The following is a 22,858-nucleotide window of genomic DNA, read 5'->3' on the forward strand; positions in this document are numbered from 1 at the left end:
AGGAAATAATATGTCAATTTATGATAAAACTTCCCTCTAACATATGTTTTGGGCCTAATTATGGTATAGATTACAGTTCTGTAAATCAGGAGACTTTTCTCTGACTTCCATGGTTTTGCCTTGATATGAAACTAGTATATAAGATCAGACTGAATTGCATTGTCTTTCAGTTTAGCTATTTTGGACTAAAAAAAGCTTGTACCAAAGCACAGATTTCTCCCTCCTAGTAAGGACTTTTCTTAAATATCTTAAATGTGAAATGTCATTAGCTTCATGCTCAAGAAAGGATGGACTGAAAAACCACCTCCTTCTAAGAAAAGGTCTCTTGTACAAAAATGATAAGAGATTTGAAATTACATTGGAGAGTTTTGGGAATACTTGCAAGTAGAGCTATGCTAACTTAATCTGACAGTATTGGAGTCTTTGTGGAATTTAGTGATAACAGCTTGAATCCATTTAAATCCAATGATTTTTGGCACAACACGCTGCTGTTGGTTTCTCATAAATTCTCTTCCTGTACCTTTCAAAATGTAGATCATATTTTTACTAGTCACAGAGAAAGTTTTACATCCATCTTCTCTTTCTTCCAGATTGCTGTCAAAATGAGTGAAACACCTTCAAGCAGTTACTCGGCCAATCATCCAAACTCCTCCGAGAGTGAGCAGAGTTTATCCACGCGCCATTTCAATGTTACTGAACCTGTTGTGGCAAAACGGATTTGTTTCTATAAAAGTGGAGATCCCCAGTTTAATGGAATCAAAATGGTAGTTAATAGCAGGTCTTACAAGACATTTGATGCCTTGCTGGATAGTTTGTCCAAACGGGTCCCATTACCTTTTGGAGTAAGGAATATTAGTACACCAAGAGGGAGACACAACATCACCAGTTTGGAGGATCTGGAAGATGGAAAATCCTATATTTGCTCCCATCAGAGGAAAATGAAGCCCATCAACCTGGAACAGGCCAGCAGAAAGCCACTGCCCTGGCAGATCAGCAGGCCTGTCAGCGCTCGTCGTCGAGCTGTGCAATTAGCAAGGCAGAATGAAGATGGGTTTGGCCATCGAGAAAGCAGAATAACAACTCCCAAAAAGATGCTTGTTTTCAAAAATGGGGATGTAAGACTTAGGCGCACCATAGTTTTGGGAAAAAAAAATACACAAACATTTGAGGCCTTTCTGGATTATATGAGTGAATTAATGCAATATCCAGTTGCAAAGCTCTATACCACTGATGGCAGAAAGGTGAGAAAAAGGATGAGTACTGACATTTGTTTTGTGATTTATTCTAGATTATTTTAAATATAAAAGAAGTTGTATCCATGATTGAAACATGGTCCTGATGTATGATCTGATGTGCTAAATTTCATCTGTTTACTTTCCATGCTTTTTACCCCTTCAGAAGGACTACCAATTTGGAGGAAATATACTGGAATCTTGGGAACAGAGAGAAGTTAGTGAGGGCACATTTCATTTTAAGCAAAAAAAAACCAACACTTTATTTTCTCATACTCAGGCCTCTTTAAAGCATGCTCCCAATTGTATACTTTTATCCATTTACACAAAACCTTTTAGTCTTAATGCTGTTTATCTGGGATTTTTAATGTTTTAGAACATGATAAATAGCATCTAATGTCCACAGGTACTTTTATCATTGCACAAATGCAAAGTGGTTTGCCAATGACTTGGGACTCTGACACCCGATTGCCTATTATAGTTTCAAACCATGGACCAGGTTCTGTACCTCTAAACTCAGATGGTGCAGCGCTAATAATTCAGATTTTAGTCTCGCGTGCTGTTTGTATAATTTTATCTCAGTACTTTTTCTGTCTGCTGTTTAACCACAAAAAAACACTTATGGTTACACTTAGCAGGTATCTAGAAAGACAAATCTGTGCAGAACTCAAAGAGTTCATAAGAAATCTCCTGTTTACCCTTCACTTGTTGAAGTTGTGTATTAGGTTGGGAAACTGTTCGTATTACCTACAAGTTAGTGAAGTACAGTTTGTAAGCATTAATTTGCAATGCATTTTGGAACATACATTCAAAATTGTCAGACAAAGCTCTGAGCATCTTGATCCAGTCAGATCTGCTTTGAGTGGAGCGTTAGAATGTATGACCTCCAGAGGTCTTTTCCAAAGTATAATGCTCTGTGATGGTGTGCTACGTCCTTTGTGGAAGTATGAGTCAACTGCTTGTGCTGTATTCTGAATTTTTCCTCCATGTCTTCATATGTATACCTACCTCCAAATGCATATTCATATTTCATGACTATGAACAGTCACTGTGCAACAATGAAACAAAATTACATGTGTAAACACTAAAATTGTAAGAAAATTTTGATCTGGATCCAAGTTGCTTCTTGAAGTAATTATCCAATATATTAATATAACAAGATATATCCTCACAGAAATAGGAATTGCCTTATAGGAATTGAAAAATTAATTCCCTGCTGTGATACATATTTAATAGATATTTAATAGTCTGCTGCAAATGAATGTAGAGACTAAGGAGTGAAGATATTAAAGCTTGAAAGGGATGAATCTCTTACACTATTTTTTGGTGGTTACTAAGGCAGAGAATTTAATGTTACTTTTTTTTCCAGGTTCCTAATCTTCAGGCCTTGATATTGTGCTCTGGAGCTGTAGTCGCAGCAGGGAGAGAGCCTTTTAAACCAAGCAATTATGAATCTCTTGGGTATTTGCGACCTGCTAAACCCCTTGGAATTAGAAATCGTGTGTACCCAAAAGCCAATGCCAAGTCAGAAAGTGAAAAGAGTAAGTTCTTTGAATTAATTTGTATTTTATTAATTTGTTTATCTCTCTCGGCATAAGACATAAACAGTGACAATCTTACTAGGATCAAGGATATTCAGAAAGGCCAGTTGAAACTGTTTATATCTGGTGTGACTCCTCTATAAGGTTATGAAAGATCAAAGTGCTAATTTTCTTTTTAAAATGCAGGTTTCTGCTAAGTACTCAGCTAGTATGCATATTTTATTTCTGATAGACTTACTTAGAACATGGATGAAAATTTATGAGTATATTTCACTTTAATTCACTTGATTGGCATTGTTATTAATTTTTTAGTGCCAGAATTAATAACAACAGTGGTAAAAGTAAAATCTCAGGCTACTTCAGGCTCTCATTGAATTGCTTGGGCAAAACTTTTGTTCGGTTTTCAGAACTTAACAAGTGGAGATTTGGCTTATCATGACTTACTCTTCTTTTCTTGTCACATGCTCCACATAAATAGGAAAACTAGTATAGCACCCATCCACTCACAGATTGATCAAGTTTTTGAAGCTGCTTTTGCCTAAACAGAGTGTTATTCATTCCTATATCCTCATGGCTGTTATATATTTTTTTTTTAATAAGGTTGGGAAAAGATACACAAATATGTACTTTCTCTTTGATTACTCAAGGAGTTGCTCCCCTGATAAGATCAGGAAGAGTGTGAAGTGGCCAGTGGATGATCAAGAACATGAGGAGTTCTTGCACAGAAGCCAGGCTAGATGAATAGCCTGAGGGAAACGAAATGCTGCAGTACCAGAGCTTTAAGTCCTGTGGGAATTCCTGACATTAGAGCATCCTGTAGGGCTGAGGTACTGTGTACAGGAACCTCCTGAATCCAGATGTACTCTCTACTCTTGCTACAGCTTCATGCTGTACTGGAGAACCCAGGGAACACTCTAATTGTTACTGTACTGTGACTTTCCGCAGTAACCCTGACAGAGTCATGGAGCACTTTAATATATGACATTTGATTTCCATTTGCTTGAGGGAGTTCCATTCACATTCCTTGCACTTTATTATCTCCCAACCAAGCTATTAATTTTAGTTTTTTTCAGCCTTCATGTACTTTGACTGCACAGCTTGAGACCTGTTTGCAGAGCATAACTAATGAGTCAAGAGAGAATGAATAAGAACATTTTGAGAATGAAAGCTCTGCAGAAACAAAAATCCTACCTAGATTCTGCTTTGAGACAGAGACTGAGCCTTGCAATTGTAGAAAAACTGAGTTGTTGAATCTGATTATCTCCTGCTTCTAATTCTTAGTCAACAGCAATCACAGAAGGAGGGAGAAAAAACCCCCCTCTTTTTGTCTTTAACTTGAGAATTAAAAAAAATATCAGGTGTAGGAGATATCATTGATGATATGAAAACATGGAAAATGAAATTTCAGCATCTTTGTTCCAATTCCATTTTCTGAGACAGAGAAGGTGAAATTTTTATTTTGTGAAGCAGAAGTTCTGGTCTGTGTTAGAAGAACTAGTACAAACTTCTGTTTCTTATTTAGTTCATTGTGAAGCATATGCTCGAGAAGCTTGCAAGGCCATTTGCCTGAAGTTATAGACATGTTTCTATAACAGTAATATATTACTGGAAAAGTCTTGACATGAGACCACTTGAAAAAACAAACAAACTTAAATTCAAGAAATGTAGATAAGTTAATATTACATGTGTTAAAATGCTTTTTGCAAGTGAAACCTGTCTATTAAGTGGTGGATTATATATTTATTTAGATATCAGTAGCAATTGTTCATACCTTTGTGTGGGTGTACCTGCACTGTTTCCCTTGCACACGCAGAAGACCTTGGAAGACAGCAAAACTTTATTCTTATCTTATGTTCTTTTAGCTCTCAACTCTTCAGCGACAGCTATGAGGGAGAGATGAGATAAAATTTTTAAAAGACCCAAGTTATTGCAGAGTAATCAAAACATATAGTGGGAATATATATTGTGTATGCTAACACATTTTGTGCCATATTCAAAAATCACTGAAGTCTAGAAGTATTCTCATATGCTTTGCTGAGTTTTTCACCATTGTCTACAGTACAGATACATAAAGGTGTTCCAGAATGTCATGATTTAAGTTCAGATTTTACAAGGAGTTCAAGAACTTCAATGTTTACTTCTTTATAGAAGGTCAGAGGATTGGATATGAACCCTTTCCTCATGCGTCCGTGACATTACAAAGAATAGTTACTCATGTACTGTAGATTGTTAGATTAAGCCTGAGGACATACATATTGACCTTGACTGGCATGTTTTAGTACTAACTGTAAGAACTAAATGGAAGTGATATATTAATGATTACTAAAGCGTGAAAGGGAAGTAAAGCTGGTAGCTTGAAGCCCAAACAAGTGGGCACCTATGAATCCTTTGAAAGGCTCAAGGCAGCCTCAGCTCTCAACTAAGTATAAAATGAGTAAAGTAAAAGATTACACTTTTTAAAATAAAAAAATCTTTTTTAGGCTTTGGAGCTTCAAATAAGACTGTAGTTCTGGCATTAGAAAGAACTTACTGTAAAATAATAATAAGTGGACAAGCTTAATTCTTTATTAAGACTTTCTTATATTTCTTCCTCTGAAAACTTCACAGATGAATAGCAAGATTACCCATTTTTTCTGTACTTTCTAATGCAAAATAAATAAAAAACCAAAATATGTAAAATAACACACTTCATTAACATCTTTAATACTAATTTTTCTCCTTTCTTCTTTTCCTTTGTTGCCTGTCGCTGTCTCATCATCTGGATCCTTATCCGTGATATTTGTCTGCTCTACTTTCTGTCTACTGAATGAATCTGTGTTCTTTCAATGTAATTATTGGTAGTGAGAGCTCAAATGGACTCTAGTTCAAGATCTCAGATATTCTCAGTTTCTTCTGATAAAGGATCCAGCAATGATAACATCTCAAATGATAACAACTCAGAGTCTTCCTATGTTCTTGACAGCCATAATGGGATAGGAGTAAATCGGTCAGTTATTGGTGAAGACTTATCTGTGGCACAGTATCAAGATGACGTTGAGAAATCCGTTCATATTAATCAAGATGGCAGTATCACAGTGGAAATGAAAGTTCGATTCAAAATTAAAGAGGAAGAAACCATTAAGTGGACAACCACCGTAAGTCGTGCTGGACTTTCTGATGACAAAAATATCTCCATTTGCAATTCTTCTGCAATGAATGTGGAAGACTGCTCATCCAATGTAAATACATCAGACTGTATAAATCCAAAAGATGCTCCATTTTTGAAGAGCTGCAATAAAGAAGGGGAAGACTCATTACAGCAATCCAATGAGGAAGTGTCAGAAAAAGAATCAGAATCTGATTTGAAAAATGCTGATTGTAATGTCTCTGAGAAGAACAATTCTGCAGAGTTAGATGTAAGTAATGTACCTGAGGAAAATATTAAGCCTCGCTTTTATAGGCCTCCCACCCCTGGGCCAAGGCGCGTTCGACAAAAGAAAGCGTTAGTTGAAAGTGTCACCTTGGTATCTGAGAAAGAGGTTCAAGAGAAGACAATAGGACAGTTTTCCTATAGTGAGGAAATAGAGAATGGAGAAAAAACATCTGAGTATTGCATGGTAGCTCATTCAAGCAGAAAAAAATCAAGTGTCAGTAATCCAAAGTTTAATGAGATGAGTGACAATGATTTATTAAAGCCGTCTTCAGAAAATATAAAGGAAGAAATGCTTTTTAAAGTAAGCCACAAAAGTAGTGAGATAATAGAAACCACAAATAGGAAGATATTGGAATTGCCTCATGAGGATGAATTGGTACAGAACATATTGGAGAAATCAGCTGTGGGACAAGGTGCATATAGTAGTTTAGTATCAGCCTCCAAAGCTAACATCAGTGGTTTCATGCCATCGTCAAAAACTTACCAGACAGCTAGACCAGGTACAGCAGATCACATCCACAAGTCATGTGATATTAAACAAATAAAAAGGTCAGTGAGCTCTTTCATTACATATTCAGAATTATGTCAGTCAAAAGAAGAAATAAAATGCCAAGCTGCTGATTTAGTAGATGTTTCTCAAGATTCAGTGCATTCAGCCTGTGCTGGACATAGCCAGATGAAAATGATGGCACCTCCACATAGTAAGAGTCCTGCTGAGCAAGTAAATCAAACAACTGGATTCTTTCCTACTGTTACTGAAAGTGAGACTCAAATCAGTGCCACAACTGAATCTGTGATGACAACACCCATTGAGAATAACCAGCCTGCATCGTCCCTCACCAAAAAGAAGAAGAAGAAAAGAAAATCATCCAGCTTTCTAGAGCAAAGTACATATGAAAGTCAAAAGCTTCAAGAAATTTCAGGGATAATTAGAAGTGAGGGACTGCATATCACACAGGATTCCACAACAGAGGCTATGGATAAATATTCTGAAATGCCTCAGAAAAAAGGATCTGAATATTTTGTAAAAAACAATGATGGGTCTGCCAATTCAGACAAAACCATACATCCTGAAGGTGAGTTCAATTGCCAGGAGTCGGTGGAACAAAATGGATCATCATCATCTAATAAAAAAAAAAGAAGTAATAACAAGAAGGTAGCCAAGGTGAAATTGAAGTCAGGCAAAAAAAGCAGTATCATTTCATCTGCAAAGAGTGAAGATGGTCTAATGACAGCTGATTCAAACAATGAATCTGAACACAGTCAGGATACGCTTAATACTGAGAAAGAAGGTACACATCTTATGACCAGTTCTTTCAAACAGACGCCTAACTCATCAAAGCCATTGTCAGAAGTGCCAAAAAATCTTAACTTTGAAAAAGAAAAGAATAATTTGGAACATTTGCTATCAAAGAAAGAGAAAAAGCAAAAGATGAAGAAAAATCTAAGTAAAGGTGTAAATAAGAAAAATATGTTAGAGAGTGCCATTACACTAGAGGCTCTAAACCGGGAGGGTTTTCAAGAGAAGGTTGTTGAGCATTCACGTGAAAACTACGTCCAAACTTGGCTGAAAAATTCATTCTCAAACTCTGTCTTACCTCCTATAAAGAAAAGAGAAGGGACTGTAGAGAATAGCAATGCCTGTTCTTCTCCTAAAGAAAATACTGATGCCTCTATAGAAAAAGAAGCTAGATTTAACACAAATAATGTGAATGTAACTGGAAAAACGCATCTACTTGAAGATAATCTAACAAAAAAACCATTCAAGCCTATTGGTAAAGTAAGAATTTCAGAAGACTCAGCCAAAGATTCAGATGAAAGACAAACTGACTCTTTGATTCATTCTAAGACATCTGTACTAGAAGAAGCCAAGTATTTACTAAAGTCAGAATTTCATCAGGATACTAAGCTGCATTTGTTTCATAAAGCACATGATAAAAAGATGGCAGAAGCTGACATTCAAGTTACCAACCTATGTCAAATAAAAAGATCTGAAGTTGCTGTTCAAGCTGATTGCACAATTGTTAGTGAGAAAATTGGAATTGAAGTTCAGAATAATTGCATGTCTAGCATTTTGCTTAATGAACTTCAATCAGCTTTGCTTGGTCTGCAGAAAGGACATAGTGGATGCATTGGGAAATCTTGCAGGTTTTCAGATCTTTCTCCTGCAGCTTTTGGTTCTTCCTCCAATGCCCTCCTAGCTTGGCTACTTTTACTGAATCTGAGAGAGAGTTTGATTGGGACAATCACAGATGATATGCAAAAAAATGCCTGTAGCTGTTCTGAAATATTTACACAGTTAAAATGTCTGAAACAAACTGCAGCTATAGACCAAGCTGATGAGCTGAAGGCTGTCTTCTCACATCTCCAACAATCAACAGAAAATAACTTATTACACTTTAGGAAGGAACTTGAAAAGCAGGGCTCCATGCATGAGAATGTGCCCACATCTGAAATTCCTAATGATACACATTTGCATGAACATGAAGAATCAGTTGAGCCTTGTATTGCAATGGACAGTGTAAATTCTGAAGAAGCTCTAAAATTAACTGGGGAATCAGAAAGCTGTTTTGATATAGAGAGGGATCTTCGTAAAGAAACAGAGATGTTAGACATGACTGCTCCCAAAACACAATTAGATGGTCAATATGGCAATACTGATTCAAATACCTGTAGCGTTCCATCAGCTGTAGAGACACCAGAAAGAAATGAAGAATTGCCTGGTAACCTATATGAAAAAACTCAAGATACATCATTCATTAATGAAGAGTCAGAATCTTCAGTAGAACCTAACTCCACAATTCATAGTATAACTTCTAATGATAACAATTGTATTTTAGATCAGGATACTTCTGAGTTAGAAGGTGAAAAAGGCATTGTACCTGTTAGTACTGATAAAAGTGATGATGAGGATGTTGATCCAAAATCAGCAGATATTGACAAAACACCAAAACACCAACTTACACTAGATGCTGAAACCTCTGTAGAATATAATAATGAGGATTATTCTGTACAGGGTGACAAAGAAGATGCAGAAATATCTGAGGAAACCTCTGAGAGGTTATCTACAGTCTCTCCATTATCATTTCGTTATGAATCAAAGCAAATTACAGAATGTGACATGACTGAAGGAGAACAGAAATTGCAAGTAGAAGAACTGGAGAATAAAACGTGTTCTGAGACCTCTCAATTAAAAAAATGCTTAAAAAGTCCTGCTACTTCAGACTGGTCAGATTACAGACCAGATACTGAAGAGAGTGATAATAACTTTAGGGCATCCAGTGATTTGACCAATGAAAGTGGGGAGGAAGCACTTGAAAAACATTATAATACTGGCTATGTAAAGAGAACTATTGAAAGACTCTATGGCAAGACAGAAGCTTCATTTAAGCCTGACTTTCACAAAGGATTTCCTTATACGTCAAAAGTATTTCAAGCAGATACTGAAGGATTCCACTCTGCAGTGGGAGAAAAAATAATTTATTTTTCTCAAGAATCTATGTCTTGTTCTGCAGAGAAATTGTCGCACTCCTCAGTACCATCACAAGAATATCCAGTCAAAGTAAACAAAGATGGCAGTATATCAAGAAGAGAAAATACTCCTTTACCAACACCACAATCTACTCTTAACAGAGAAGAGACAAGTTATACTAATGACCATTTAGGGGAATCTCCAAATCAACATTGTCAACCTATCATTCAGGCTAGTGAAGATGAAGGAATATTGATAGATAAAGGCAAATGGCTTCTGAAAGAAAATCATTTGATAAGAAGATCACCACCTGAACGGAGTGGAATGTATGGTAATTTGGATACAACATCAATTGAAAGTGATGAAGTCCCATATTCTCACTTTGGCAACCTGGATCAGTACCCCACCCTTGATGAGATCCCTTCTTCAGAACTTGAAGACATGGTAAAACCCCCTGAAAATTTTTGCAGCTACTTCAATATGCCTCATAATAGTGATTCAGACCCCTTGCAGGACGAATCAAATACAAAAGGCAAACTTAGTCGCAATGGTAAGATCCTTCCTGCACCAAACAAAGACAAGACCAATCCATCAACCATGGTAGGTTCTACTTCCACACAGGCCGACACCAATTTTCCAGCATTTTCATCTGTAGAATTTAGATTGCCTGATAACAAGGTGCATCCATTGGAAAAGCCTTCAAATACTGTACCCATACAGTCTCAGCCAACAAATGTTAGTAATGTTGATAGAAGTGCTCTTCGTGAAGAAGATTCTCTGGATAGACTGCATGCGATATGTGGCCAACATTGTCCAATACTGATGGTAACAGTAACACCAATTAATGAGGAACAGAGAGGATATGCCTACCAAAAGGCATCTGATATTGAGAACCAGCTGGGTTCATATTTGTTGGCCAAAAAGAGCAAACATTTAGAATTGTCAGATCAAGACCTGACAGACAAAAATAATCATGTGACTTTGAAGAATAACTCTATCAATAAGATTGTCAGTAATATCTTTAATAGGTTTTATGCTGATAACACCTTAGATTTTATTAGTAATTTTGGGATTCTTGCATCCTCAACTTGGAAAGACACAGATATTTTATGGGAGTCAAATATTACAGAGGATATGAATGCAAACCCCATGGAAGCCAGAAATTGTCAAAATAGTGTATCCAAACTCATACCCAGTGATCTTATCACAGGCACAAATACTGAGCCACCCAATGGAAAGACATGTCAGACCTTAAGAATAAATTTAATTTATATTGTTGGAGAAAAATGTTCTCCCATGTTGGCAGATCCAGAAGAAACCTGTCATTATGAAACATTTCTGAGGTGTGACACTTCCTTAAATAACATTGAACATAAAGCCTCTGAAAATCTGAAAAACAAAAATGCCTTTCCTACAGAAGAAGACAAAGAAGAAGTAGTTTGCTCTTCTACAATGAAACATGGAAACAGTAAAGATGAGAAAGACTTGTAATAAAGATCTTGGAATTTCCATTACATTATATTAAATATCTTTAGGAAAAAAAAAAATCACATAATAAACTGCTGAACGGTGAGACCAATAAAACTCCCAGTGTGAATAACTAGATAAAAATAAGTCACAGTTGTGTACCAGTGATGAAATACAAATATTAATTAAATTTTTATGGGACCCACCATACGAAGAAAAGTTGTTCTTCTAAGGCAATGATTTCTTGGCTAGGAAACAGTTTTTCCATGAAATATGAACTGTTAAGAGGTAGTTGCATACCAATCATCTAATTTTAGAGAAATGATGGCTGCTTCTTTCAACTGAGAACTGAAATTTGTAATATGTGCCCAAGTTTTAAGATAAGATTTTTATATTCCAGGACATTTGAGAAGGAGATTGAAAACTGCCTTTCAGTAGAAATGCTTTTCCCAGAAGAAAATCAACTGATACATTTAATTTAAAATGAAAAGTAGGAAACACTATTCAAATGCTGTAATACAATAACAAGTAGGAAACAGAAGTAATGATAATTTTATCTAGATGTACATTATAAAATTGCTGTTTGAGGTTTTAAAGGCCAGCTGTAGAACATGTACATGAGTAAATAGATTTTTCCATGTAGGATCATCCAAACACCAAATAAGGAGGCCTCTTTTACTCAGAGGACACTAGAAAAGGAGCATATTTAGGAACTGAGAACAGAGACTGTTTGTCAATGGACTTCCTGACAGCTCTTGCCATATTTCCTTCTGAGACAGCACCACTTACTCTTTAAATTGTTCTACGTACACTGAAAGATTTAGTTGTGTGTTCTAACTTAATCTCTGTCTGTACTTTAGAGATTTGTGGTTTTGTTTTGTTTTGGGTTTTTTTGTTTGTTTGATTTTTTTTTGGTAAATATGTTGTATTTTGAGAATCCAAGGCATATGCAATATGTTCTAGGAACTTTCAATCTGTTGTTAGAGTTATTTTGGATACTTGTTTACAGCATTTTTTAATACTGCATGTATGTAGTAAGCACCTATATATGGTTTACAATTTTCAGTAAATAATGTAACACATGAAATTGGAAAATATTTAAGGTATATTGTGTTTAGGGAGAGTGTTTCAGTTTTTTGGTTAGATTTTAATTCCTAATACTGCACAGTACCCCTCTTAATTGTTAATGAAGTCAGAGATATACCTGAAAAAAAAAGGTGCTGCTTTTCAGGCAGAGAATGGCCATTCTGTACTCTTGAAGACTCTGTCTGGAATAACTAGCATGTACATGCTGTGATAAGCCCTGGGTCATGATCCTTTGGTTATCCAGATTGGGGACCTAATAAAGGGCTGACGCAAATTCCTCTTGGCCCAGAGGCCGAGATTGTGTCTGTGTGGGACAGAAGGCACGTGGAAGGGAAGTAGAAGTTGGATGTGAAGCAAAAAAGGTTTGTAGCACAAGTAGGAAACCTAGAAGTACTCCTCAATTTTTTTAGAAGTCCAGTGGCTGATATATTTCCCCCTAAATAAAAGATATATTTCTGTTGTTTGAAGCGGTGTATACTATGTAATAAAATAATGTTATAACACTAAAGCAAGATGTATTGTCTAATATATTTTACACCAGATAGCTGTGTGTTATTTCCTATGCTGCCCTTGTTTCTGACATTTTTCTGTCCTTCTCCACTTCTTTTGGTGTCCTCCTCCACATGTTTAGAGCTGCTCCAAGTGAAGAGTCTCAATGGTATTTTTTCATCCCTTTACATGTTGATACAGAAATAAAACCTTTGTTTGAAAAATGCAACTCAAAATTGCTAGAATCCATCTGAATGTCACACAGCATTCTGTGCTGTAAATAATGTCTAAATTATAGGTAAATTTACAGTTATATATGTCTCCATCACTCACAGTCTTTCTGCTGGATTCACAGCACTCTGTGCTGCATTCACAACACCTCAGTGTTTCCAGATCAAGGTTCAGGAACCTTTAATCAGATCCTTATTACTGAGTTACTGAGGGTTACTGAGCAAACTAATCACTGGAAACATGAGATGTGAGGTACTCCCTCAGGATACAATTAGCAGAGATCACAGCAAGTGGTAAAATGAATATTAACTGAAAGACTTGGTTTTGATTTCTGTTAACTGAAAGAAAAGGAATAAAATGGTCACCTCAGAGCAGGACAAAAGTTTGACAGTGAGATGTACCATACTGTCATAGGGTTTATATATTCATTAGTGGTACAGGGTAGATCAGAGAATTGTGGAATCATTTAGGTTAGAAAAGATCTCTGAGTCCAACCATTAACCCAGAATTGCAAAGTCCACCATTTCCCCAGGTGCCATGTCCCCAGGTGCCATATCTACATATCTTCTAAATACCTTCAGGGCTGGTGACTCAACTGCTGGACAGCCTCCAATGCTTGACAACCCTTTCAGTGAAGTAATTTTTCCTATCCAATCTGAAATCCAATCTAAACCCTCCCTGGTGCAACTTGAAGCAAGAATAGAGAATATCGGGTGTCTGTATGCACAGATAAAATAAAATTGTTTTCATAGTTAAGATTGGAAAAGGCTGAAGAAAGAACCTCACAATGCTAGAGGAACATACTGATTGACAGAGGCAAAAGCACCATGAGGAGTACTATGAGCTACTTTAATAGAATAGAAAAGCATTCAGCAAGTATTCTGGGATTTATAGAGAGCATGTCATATATCTGGAAGGAATTCAGTTTTTATCTTGCCATAATTTAAAAAGAAACAGCCAACATAGCAAACAGATCACAGTCCCAGGAACTCTCAGTTTATCTATTTTATCTGCTTGCTCAAAGGAAGCAACACAATTAGGTAAGTAATTCCACTTAATTACTAAATCTCATTTTGAATCTTTTTCTCTGTAGTCATTACAGCTTCCACCAGAGAGATAGATGTTCTAGAGCTTGAGTCCTGCTTCTGATGTCTGTCTTGAATGTTTTCTAGTTTCCATTCTCAGCCTGCTCATAGTTAGTTTATATACATGTGTCCCAAAGTCATCACTGTAATTTACTTAGAAAAGTCTTTTCCCTCCTTGGTATCCATCAACAAAATCAGATATTTTCTCAAGTTTTTCTCCTATATAAATTTTTTTTCTATTTCCTCTAATCTGAAATGCATAAGGCATATTTCTCTTAATTATAAGGATGTCAGAGGAAAAGAAGACCATTTAATTGTTCAATGTATCACTATTAAACAAATACCTTGACTTTTATAGTACTAATAATATAAAATGTCATTAATCTAATTGCAATGTTGATGCACTGTAAGAGTTATGGGGAATAGTTAATACAATTTTCTCACCTTGTGTCACAGATTAGCCCCAGTCAGAACTAAGCCCCACTCAACTGCTTGCTTACTTCCCTACCAGAGGGACTGGAGAGAGTAAAAGAGAGAAGATTCATGGGTTGAGATAAAGTTTAATAGGTAATGAAAGAAGGTGCACACACAAGCAAAGCAAAACAAGGTATTCAATCATCAGCTAATTTGAGCTGAATGAATCATTTGGGTTGCAAGGGGCCTTAAGACCCACCTAGTTCCAACACCCCTGCAGTGGTCAGGAATACCTTCCACTTAGACTCCATCCAACCTGCTCTTGAGCACTACCAGAGATGAGACATCCACAGCTTCTCTGGTCAACATATTCCAGTGCCACACCACCCTCACAGTGAAGAATTTTCCCCTAATCTTTAATCTAAAACAGTTCTCTTTCCATTTGAAGCCATTGCCCCTCTTCCTGTACTACATGCTCTTGTAAATAGTCTCTCTCCATCTTTCATGTAGGCTCCTTTCAGTTACTGGAAGGCCATCCTGAAGTTTTCTCTTTTCCAGGATGAATAAACGTAATTCTCTCAGACTTTCCTCCTAGCAGAGGTTCTTCATCCCTCTGATCAGCTTGCTGCCCCCCTCTGGATTTTCTCCAACAGAACAAAGTCCTTCCCGTGCTGGTAAAGCTTCAGTGTGTTCCAAACAAGCTGCTACATCTGTGTAGCTGATCACACCTTTGCAGAGATACAGATCCTTTCTTAAACAGCTCTTTTTCAGTAGAGCTAATTTGCTTTCAGGATCCCTAATGTTTAAAGTGATGAGTGTCAAGGCTGTCATTACATAGCACTGCATGGAGTAGGGCTAATATATTCTAAGTAAAGAGAACCCCATATTTAATACAATATTTCAAAACTGTCATTGAAAGGTGATCTATGTTCATTCAAATTTGACTTGGTCATATAGGACGTTTAGAATAAAAGATATGAATGCAACCTGACATTTCTTGACATGCCAAACATAGCAAACTCAATATTTGCCTGCTGTAATTTTGTGAAACACACATTTCTGTATTCATTGACATGCTATTACTTAGAATTTTCATTACTGAAATGCATTTTATTTAAGAATCTTGAGTTTAAGCAATTCAGTGAGTCTTTTTATCTTTTGATAGCTAGGAAATGGAACGTGTCAGTCCTCACCAGTGATGTGCCATCTGCAGGAACAAGCTCAAAGGTTTATATTACATTGTATGGGGATCGTGGCAGTTCAGGTCCTATTTTTCTTGATGGAGAGAAGGGAAAATTATTTCAGAGAGGCAATGAAGACATCTTTACAGTAAGTAATATATATTCATTGTGTTGCCCTCTTGCTTCCTGCCAGATCGCATGACATTTCAAATTCTATGTGATAAAAGGCACCTTTTTATGTGTTGCGCATATCTGGAAATGAGAAACAAGACTTAAATGTAGAGCTAAATTTAGTATCCTTTCCCACTCACTTATCCAAAGCTTATTTGATTCAACATGTTTATTGTCTGTTGAAGAATAACTACTGTTTTATTTGCATTGTGCCCAAGAAAATTCCAATAAACATACAACAACAGATACTTGTTTAGCTTGCAAATTTGAAACAGGGCTACAATATTAAAAATTAAATGAGGAAGCAAAAAATTAGGATACGGAATAAAATCTTAAACTTGTTAAACACCTGCTGCTTTATTGAAATAGAGGCACATTTTATACCTGCAATAAATCTATCTGAAACTGCTTCTGCTTGCAGTTACACAAACAAATTCTTCCTCAGTCAGTCTTATAATGTGTTGATTTAGGTGAGCCAGACTAGGTCCTTTATCACAATCTGCATTGCTTGAGTGTGTATATAGGATTGTCAGGGGCTGTCTACAGGTGTCTGCTATAGGGCCATATGACAAACAGGTGCTTCCCTCATTAGTATCCAGCGTAGCAACTCCCCTTCTGAGAAAAGGTGTTTGATGCCAGCATTGATGAAGAGCTCACCTTTTCCACAGTCGCCTGTAGATGTTTGGGATGCAGGAAGTGCAGTTCTTATCCCTTTTCTCAGAAGTATCCAGCACCCCTGATACAGAATGTCATTCTCCATCCATGATATCAAAACCAGCCAGAATGAAAGGAGTGGATAAAACAAGTAAGCAGGTCCTGACAGATTAAAAGACCCTCTTCACAACAAATGTTGTTGGCTGTTTCCTGTTGCCATTACTGAAATTAATTTCACCATTTAAAAGTCACAATGACTTTTAAGTGCAAAATATGGAGCACAGTCCCATTGTTTGAGATCTAGGATTCCTCTGTTAGGCAAGGGCCCATAGCATTGAATACAATTAAGGAGAACCTACTCTGAAATGTGTAGAAAGAGAAAAGGCTCTCTGAGTGCACTATATTTGCACATAACTGTGGTCTGTCCTCTCTGCTCTGCCTCTTTATCATTTATAACACTGTGTTCAGGATACAAGTAACTCAGTTCACACCCATCTATACAATGTCAATGAAAACATGCAAATTAATTCTATGGAAAACAACAGGAGAGAAAATCAAGCCTGCATTATAACAAAATAAATTATACAGTGAGGAAGGAAGACTGATGGTGTACTTCCAGTTCCTTGAAGATAAGCTTTCTATTTCTACACTTAAGTTCATAGTAAGGTTGTTTGAATAACCTTCACACAAAGTTATCCCCTCAGTGCCCTGTTATCTGTACTGGACATATTCATCCAGTCTGCCCAAGAGCTAATCTTTCAAATACAGCTTTTTAACTTGATTTAATTGAAAATTTTTGTAAAAAGAAGCATCAAAGCTGATTGTTTCCAAAACATTGTAAGGCATACACTCCTGGAGGGGTAGGGAGAAACTCAGAGGTATATGGGAGCAAAAATAATTTTGGAGTAGGCCACTAGTAGAGATGCTAAACTGAGACAGGTTTTATCATCAAGACACTTTTGTTTTTTAGTTGTACATATGGTGTCTATTCATCTCCCACTGAGGCAAATATTCAGCCAGAAATTACTACAGCAACTTCCTGGATATTTAAATTGGATTGGCAGGCCAATGGGATTTTTGAGGGCTGTCTTTTAGAAGACCCAAATATCTAAGGATTATCTGAAGTAAAATATGTTGGAAAGGCTAGTTTAAATGTCATATTTAATTCCTCGAATTAAAAGTCTCACCTTACAGTTACTAAATGAATTTCTGTCGCATGTCTTTTCTTTTTAATAAATGTTCTGTTTCATTAGTTGTGTTTCTTTTACAGGTCAATATTAGGAACATAGGACATCTCTACAAAATACGTATAGGACATACAAATGCAGGGAACTCCCCTGCCTGGCACTGCAAAGAGGTAAAAGCAGTAAGGAAGAATTTTATCTGTCTGACAACAGTCACTATGACAGTGGATTCAAAATATGAGTAGAGAAAAAAAATCCCTGGGATTATATTAGCCTCATCAAATGCTTTCACCTTCATTTAAGGGATTACTTATGAAGGAATGGTTTTGTGTGGAATTAAAGCAGCTTATGATGTCTGGGTTTCTTTAAAAACGTGTGGCTGGGCAGCAAGGAAGACTGCTTAACTTAGCTGCTATAGTCTGAGTCTTCTACAGTCTTTGTATGCTACAAAGAGCAGTGCCTGGAGTTTGTTTAAACCCACGAAGTCATGGAACCCAGCCTAGCCAAGTCCTCCCCAAATCTGTGGCTGATGCCTATGGATCCCTATGCACAGCACTAGAGTTACATTGAAAATGTTTCTAGTTCTGTGTCTCTGACAAGAAAAAGACAAGAAGAGGTCCCTTTCCCTCCTTATGTAAAAAAAAAATCTTGATACAAGTTAAGCAAATATAAAGCAAAGAGAATGAGCTGGGTGCATTTCAAGGTTTGGTTGGGAAGCATAGTATAGAGGTTTCTGGACTGGAAATTAAAGGATCTGACTTTTATCCTAATATCCAGTGTGATACTATGTGTGCCAATTATATCCTATGCATGCCTGAAACCCTTCCATCTTTGTGGCAGAGCTTCTTATCTTTCAGTTAAGAGACTGCAGTTTATGAAGAGCTTCAGAAGCTGCTGGTAAACTCAATGTTTTAATTATATTTCATGGTATATCTAGATCTATCAAATGCAAAGTGCCCACTGAAGTCAAATATTCATTGATCAGTGCTCAAAATCTGTGGCTATTTGATGCCCTCTCTGGGCCTGTGACTCAGAAGGAAGAGATCTGGGAAGTGTTAATTGAAGTTTAGGCAAGATCCTGTGAGTTCATACCTCTAACCAGTTCATGTCTACACTGAAATATTACCTATCTAAGACTAAAATGTTATCACTCTAAGAGATTTCCTAATAGAATTATAGGGATTATATCTCTTCCAGTTCAAGTGATGACTGCCTGATTATAAAACCAAGCTATTAGTTTTCCAGCTGTACTGAGTTTTGAACATAGATATTTAAAAATGAGAGACTGAGGAAGTCTGACAAAAAATAAAAGGAAAGAGAAAGAATGAAAAGTTATTATTAACCTTCTTTCCACCTAGGATATATTAATTGAAATCAACAGTAAAATTTTTAAAACTGCAACACTTCAATGTGTTTCATTAGTTATTTATTTATAAATTTTAATTGTCTCTTTATGGAATCTCAGTCAATCAGATACAGTTTTTAGGGAGTGGTTCATCAGCCAGGGCCAGGTCATTCCCTCTTTGCAACTCTGGGCAGAAAGTCAAAGAAAAGAAAACAAAAAATGGAAATACATTCAAACCTTACAGATAGAGTGTTTTATGGTTCAGAGACAAAGGAATACAGTCATTGATTTCTAGATTTCACACAAGAGGAACAACCTATAGACACTTAGCATCACTGTTTCTTGGGAAACCTACATTTTTTTCAGGAAGAACTAAAATGAACAGACCGTTTTCTACAACTGCAGAGCTTTTCTGGTAGTTATGCACATTAGTCCTCCATCAGTGTCCCATGGTTTCTGTGTCTGTATCTGTACTGAGATGATATCAGACCTGGGAAAGGTGCTGCTTTGCTAATCTAAATTTCCCTTTCAGGCTTCATCAGCAGATGCCGACAGGCTAAGGTGTTCCAGGTTTTTCAGATGAGATGAATCTTTGTCTTTAATATTCAAGCAGCAAAAGAGATAAAAATGTTTCCAGTAAATGTGAGTTCGCTGAATATTCAAATTAAGGAGATTAGATTCTGCAAAGTACAGGATGAAACTACAAGTAGGAGTGTCTTCCCTTCTCTCTGCTGATCCAAAATCTAGTGTAGATATGGGTATAAATTAGCATAATCAGGGACTATTAGAACATACAGCAGCCTCTGAAGTGCTTACTAAGGAATACTTTGAAGTACAAAATAACCTCTTTTCCTCCTTCAGCTGGTTTGCATATTGTCCTTTTGCTGCTACATGTTTGAACCTGGGCATGGAAGAAAATAATGTAGGGCATTGTATAGGTCTCGGTGTTGGGATTAGTTGGGGCACTTTATGGTTTATTTATGTCTCAAGGAGTGCTGAAGAATCAAAACCTGTCCCTTTAATTCCTGTTCTGATAAAAGTATAAGGAATAGAGATGCAAGCATTGACAAGCTTCCTGGTGAGAAGTTCTCTCTGTGGTAAGCCATGCCACCTAGTGCCAGCCCCCATGGATGTACCAGCTGTAAATACAGCTGTAGCTTGTGGGAGTGCTCCTGAGATGACAAAAAAGTGTATCTTGGCTGCACTTGAGTTACTCTGTCCTGAGCTTTCAAATATGACTGAATGAAAAGTCAGATTTGGGCAGTTGGATCCAGGGAGCAGAAATGCTCCAAACCCATGGTTTTGTGGTTGTCCGCAGAGCTCTACCTTCACAGATTTCAACAGCATCCCACACGTTTTATGTTCTGTTCCATCTGCTCTGAGAAGATCAGCAAGTTAAATTGGAATTCTTGGTGTTATTTAGGTGCAGTTGCTGAACCTTTTCTCAGGGGAGCAGTTCTCTTTCCCTGTGCATCGATGGCTGGCCAAGGACCAGTCTGATGGGGAAATATCTGTGGAGCTTCCTGTTTTACTGCAGGGTCAGCCTATTCTTCCAGGTAAGCACAATACAACATCAGCAAAGTCAGACTGATGGTGATAGAGGTGAGTTCATTGTTTTTCATCAGGCCCTCTATTACTTTTTGGCTGCCACAACACTTTTTCTGCTTTGCTTTCTTGTTGTTACTGTGCATACTCAGGTAAAAAGTTAAAAAGCACTGGAAAAGAAATGAGAGAGTCTTTAATGCTTTGAATTTCACATGTTCTTAAAGTGAATTCCTTGATTGGTAAGATTTTCAGTGCTTATGTTTGGTTTAAAATAAATGCAATAGTGAAGACATGTCAGACATGTAACCACCATGAAGGCAGCATATGAGCCAGATCATAAACTCTGTTTTCAGTAACTGAGGATGATAGCTACAGTGTTGCTATTGTAGCTGATGTTTAAGTCTCTTTCTGGTAAGTGGCTCAGACTTCCAGAAGAGTTTTAATTTTTGGATGTGATTTTTGGGATAAAACTTGCAGAATAAATATTTCAGGAGGCTATAAGTGTTAAAATCTCCATTATTCAGAGAGAGATTGTATTGTAATTCTAAAGGTGAATGATTCCAAAGGATATGAAAATTATTGGGTGTTGCTGTTGTTGCACTGTTTTAGTGTCCTGCTCTACCACACCAGTCCCTGGCGTTGCTAAATATCCCTCTGCTTGATCAGTGGAAAGGGGGTGGAAAGTCTGTGCTTGTTCTTCCCTTCTCTCCAATTGGCATTGTCCTTTTCTGGAAAATTTATAAGAAAATTACAAGGACTTAGCAAGAACATCTGTCCTGGGAGAGATGTGGGTGAGGGAGCAAGAATGCTGTGGCAGATTCCCATCCTGTTGGGGTGTGATGCTAGAGGGTGAAAAGCCATAACACCACTGGTATTACTTGTGCTAGGACTTCATAGAACAAAATCCACCTGGGACATGTCCTGTTCTCTTCCCCACAAAAATCATATCAGCTGCAGAGGACAAAATAGGATGAGAGAAACTTCCATTCTAAATTCTCTAAAAACTATGAAGCCCCCTTTTTAGAGCGTTTAACAATTTATCAGTGCTTTATGGCGTGTCTATGGTCCCTCGTGTTGATCTTGCAAAGTTGAAATTGTAACGAGTATTTCAGTGGTAACAGATATTTGTGGGTGCAGGCTAGAGGAAGAGGATATATACAAATAAAATCAAGGGGCAGAAGTCCAGAAAATGGTCCATGGATGTGGGAAAACATACCTTGGGGCAGTTACTCTTGTAATAAAGAGATGGGTGGCCTGGAGTTATATGTATGCTTCTCTGTGATGACTGAGCTCTGAGATTAAGAACCTGACAAGAAGATCAGAAAAAACAACAGGTTTGTGCCCCAAAAGTATGTTTTACGAGAAAAAGAATAATGGGAGAGATTTCCCCCAGTACTTAGCAGATGTCAATGGCTCATAGGATGCTCTAGAGAGAGAGAGGCCTACCCAAATTAACCACAATGTTTTTTGGTCTTGGGTGGTCATGATCTTCATGACAAGAGAAGCTTCAGAGGTACTCAGCCTGCTCCCTCACAGGTTTGGTCTCTTTGGTCAGGAGACCAATACTGTTTTTATAGGGGGACATACAAACACACTGGTATGAAAGTCAAGTGGCTCCTCACCCCTTTGAATAAATGCTAATTAATGATAATTGACATAATGTATTGAATATGCTCTATTACCCTATTTGCAGTATATTTTATTCCCCAAATGTTCTCTTGTTTAAATATCCTGAGATGCAGACCTCAACAACCTCAGTTGGTTAGCACATGGTGCAGTGCTAATAATGCCAGGGTTCTGGATTCAATCCCTATATGGGCTGTTCACTTAAGAATTTTAGTCAATGATCCCTGTGGGTCCCTTCCAACACAGAATTTTCTGTGATTCTCTGAACATCCTAATTTTTGGGCTCTTTCTGAGTAGCAGCTCTCCTTGTTTCTGAAATGAAGATACAATGAAAGATTTTTATTATTAAGTAATCTTCATGCATGAAAAGCACAAAGGCACACTTACAACCAACCTCTCAATCTGCATTTTGTAGTTAACAATTTCTCTCTCACACAAGGGAGGAAGAAAAGAGCTTCTCTGCATTTCTACCAGCTTCAGTGTAAAAGGGGTCATGCAGAAGGCTTTGGAGAAGGCAGTTTCATCTCTGATTTAGTAATTGAAAGACGGCCCCTGTGTCTTTTTGCCAGTGTTATATTTCTGCATGAGACAGTGTAAAGGGAACACAGCTTTTAACTTCAGAGAAGATAGTTTGATAACAGAACAGTGAAGGGGTCTGGATTCAATGTGAAAGAGAGATGATGAGAGGCACTTTAAAACCAATTTCTGAATAAAAAGAGGCTG

General features: G+C 37.1%; 1 protein-coding gene across 1 annotated transcript; it reads left to right on the forward strand.

Annotated features, from left to right (window-relative positions):
- The first annotated feature begins 602 nt into the window (after window positions 1–602).
- On the forward strand, window positions 603–11,148 carry LOC128808517 (oxygen-regulated protein 1-like). Its single transcript, XM_053979753.1, has 4 exons — window positions 603–1,011; window positions 1,048–1,241; window positions 2,602–2,773; window positions 5,615–11,148. The coding sequence occupies exons 1-4, from the start codon at window positions 603–605 to the stop codon at window positions 11,146–11,148; spliced, it is 6,309 nt and encodes a 2,102-aa protein (XP_053835728.1).
- Window positions 11,149–22,858: the final 11,710 nt, after the last annotated feature.

This window comes from Vidua macroura, chromosome 1 (assembly GCF_024509145.1).
Source record: "Vidua macroura isolate BioBank_ID:100142 chromosome 1, ASM2450914v1, whole genome shotgun sequence".
NCBI lineage: Eukaryota > Metazoa > Chordata > Aves > Passeriformes > Viduidae > Vidua > Vidua macroura.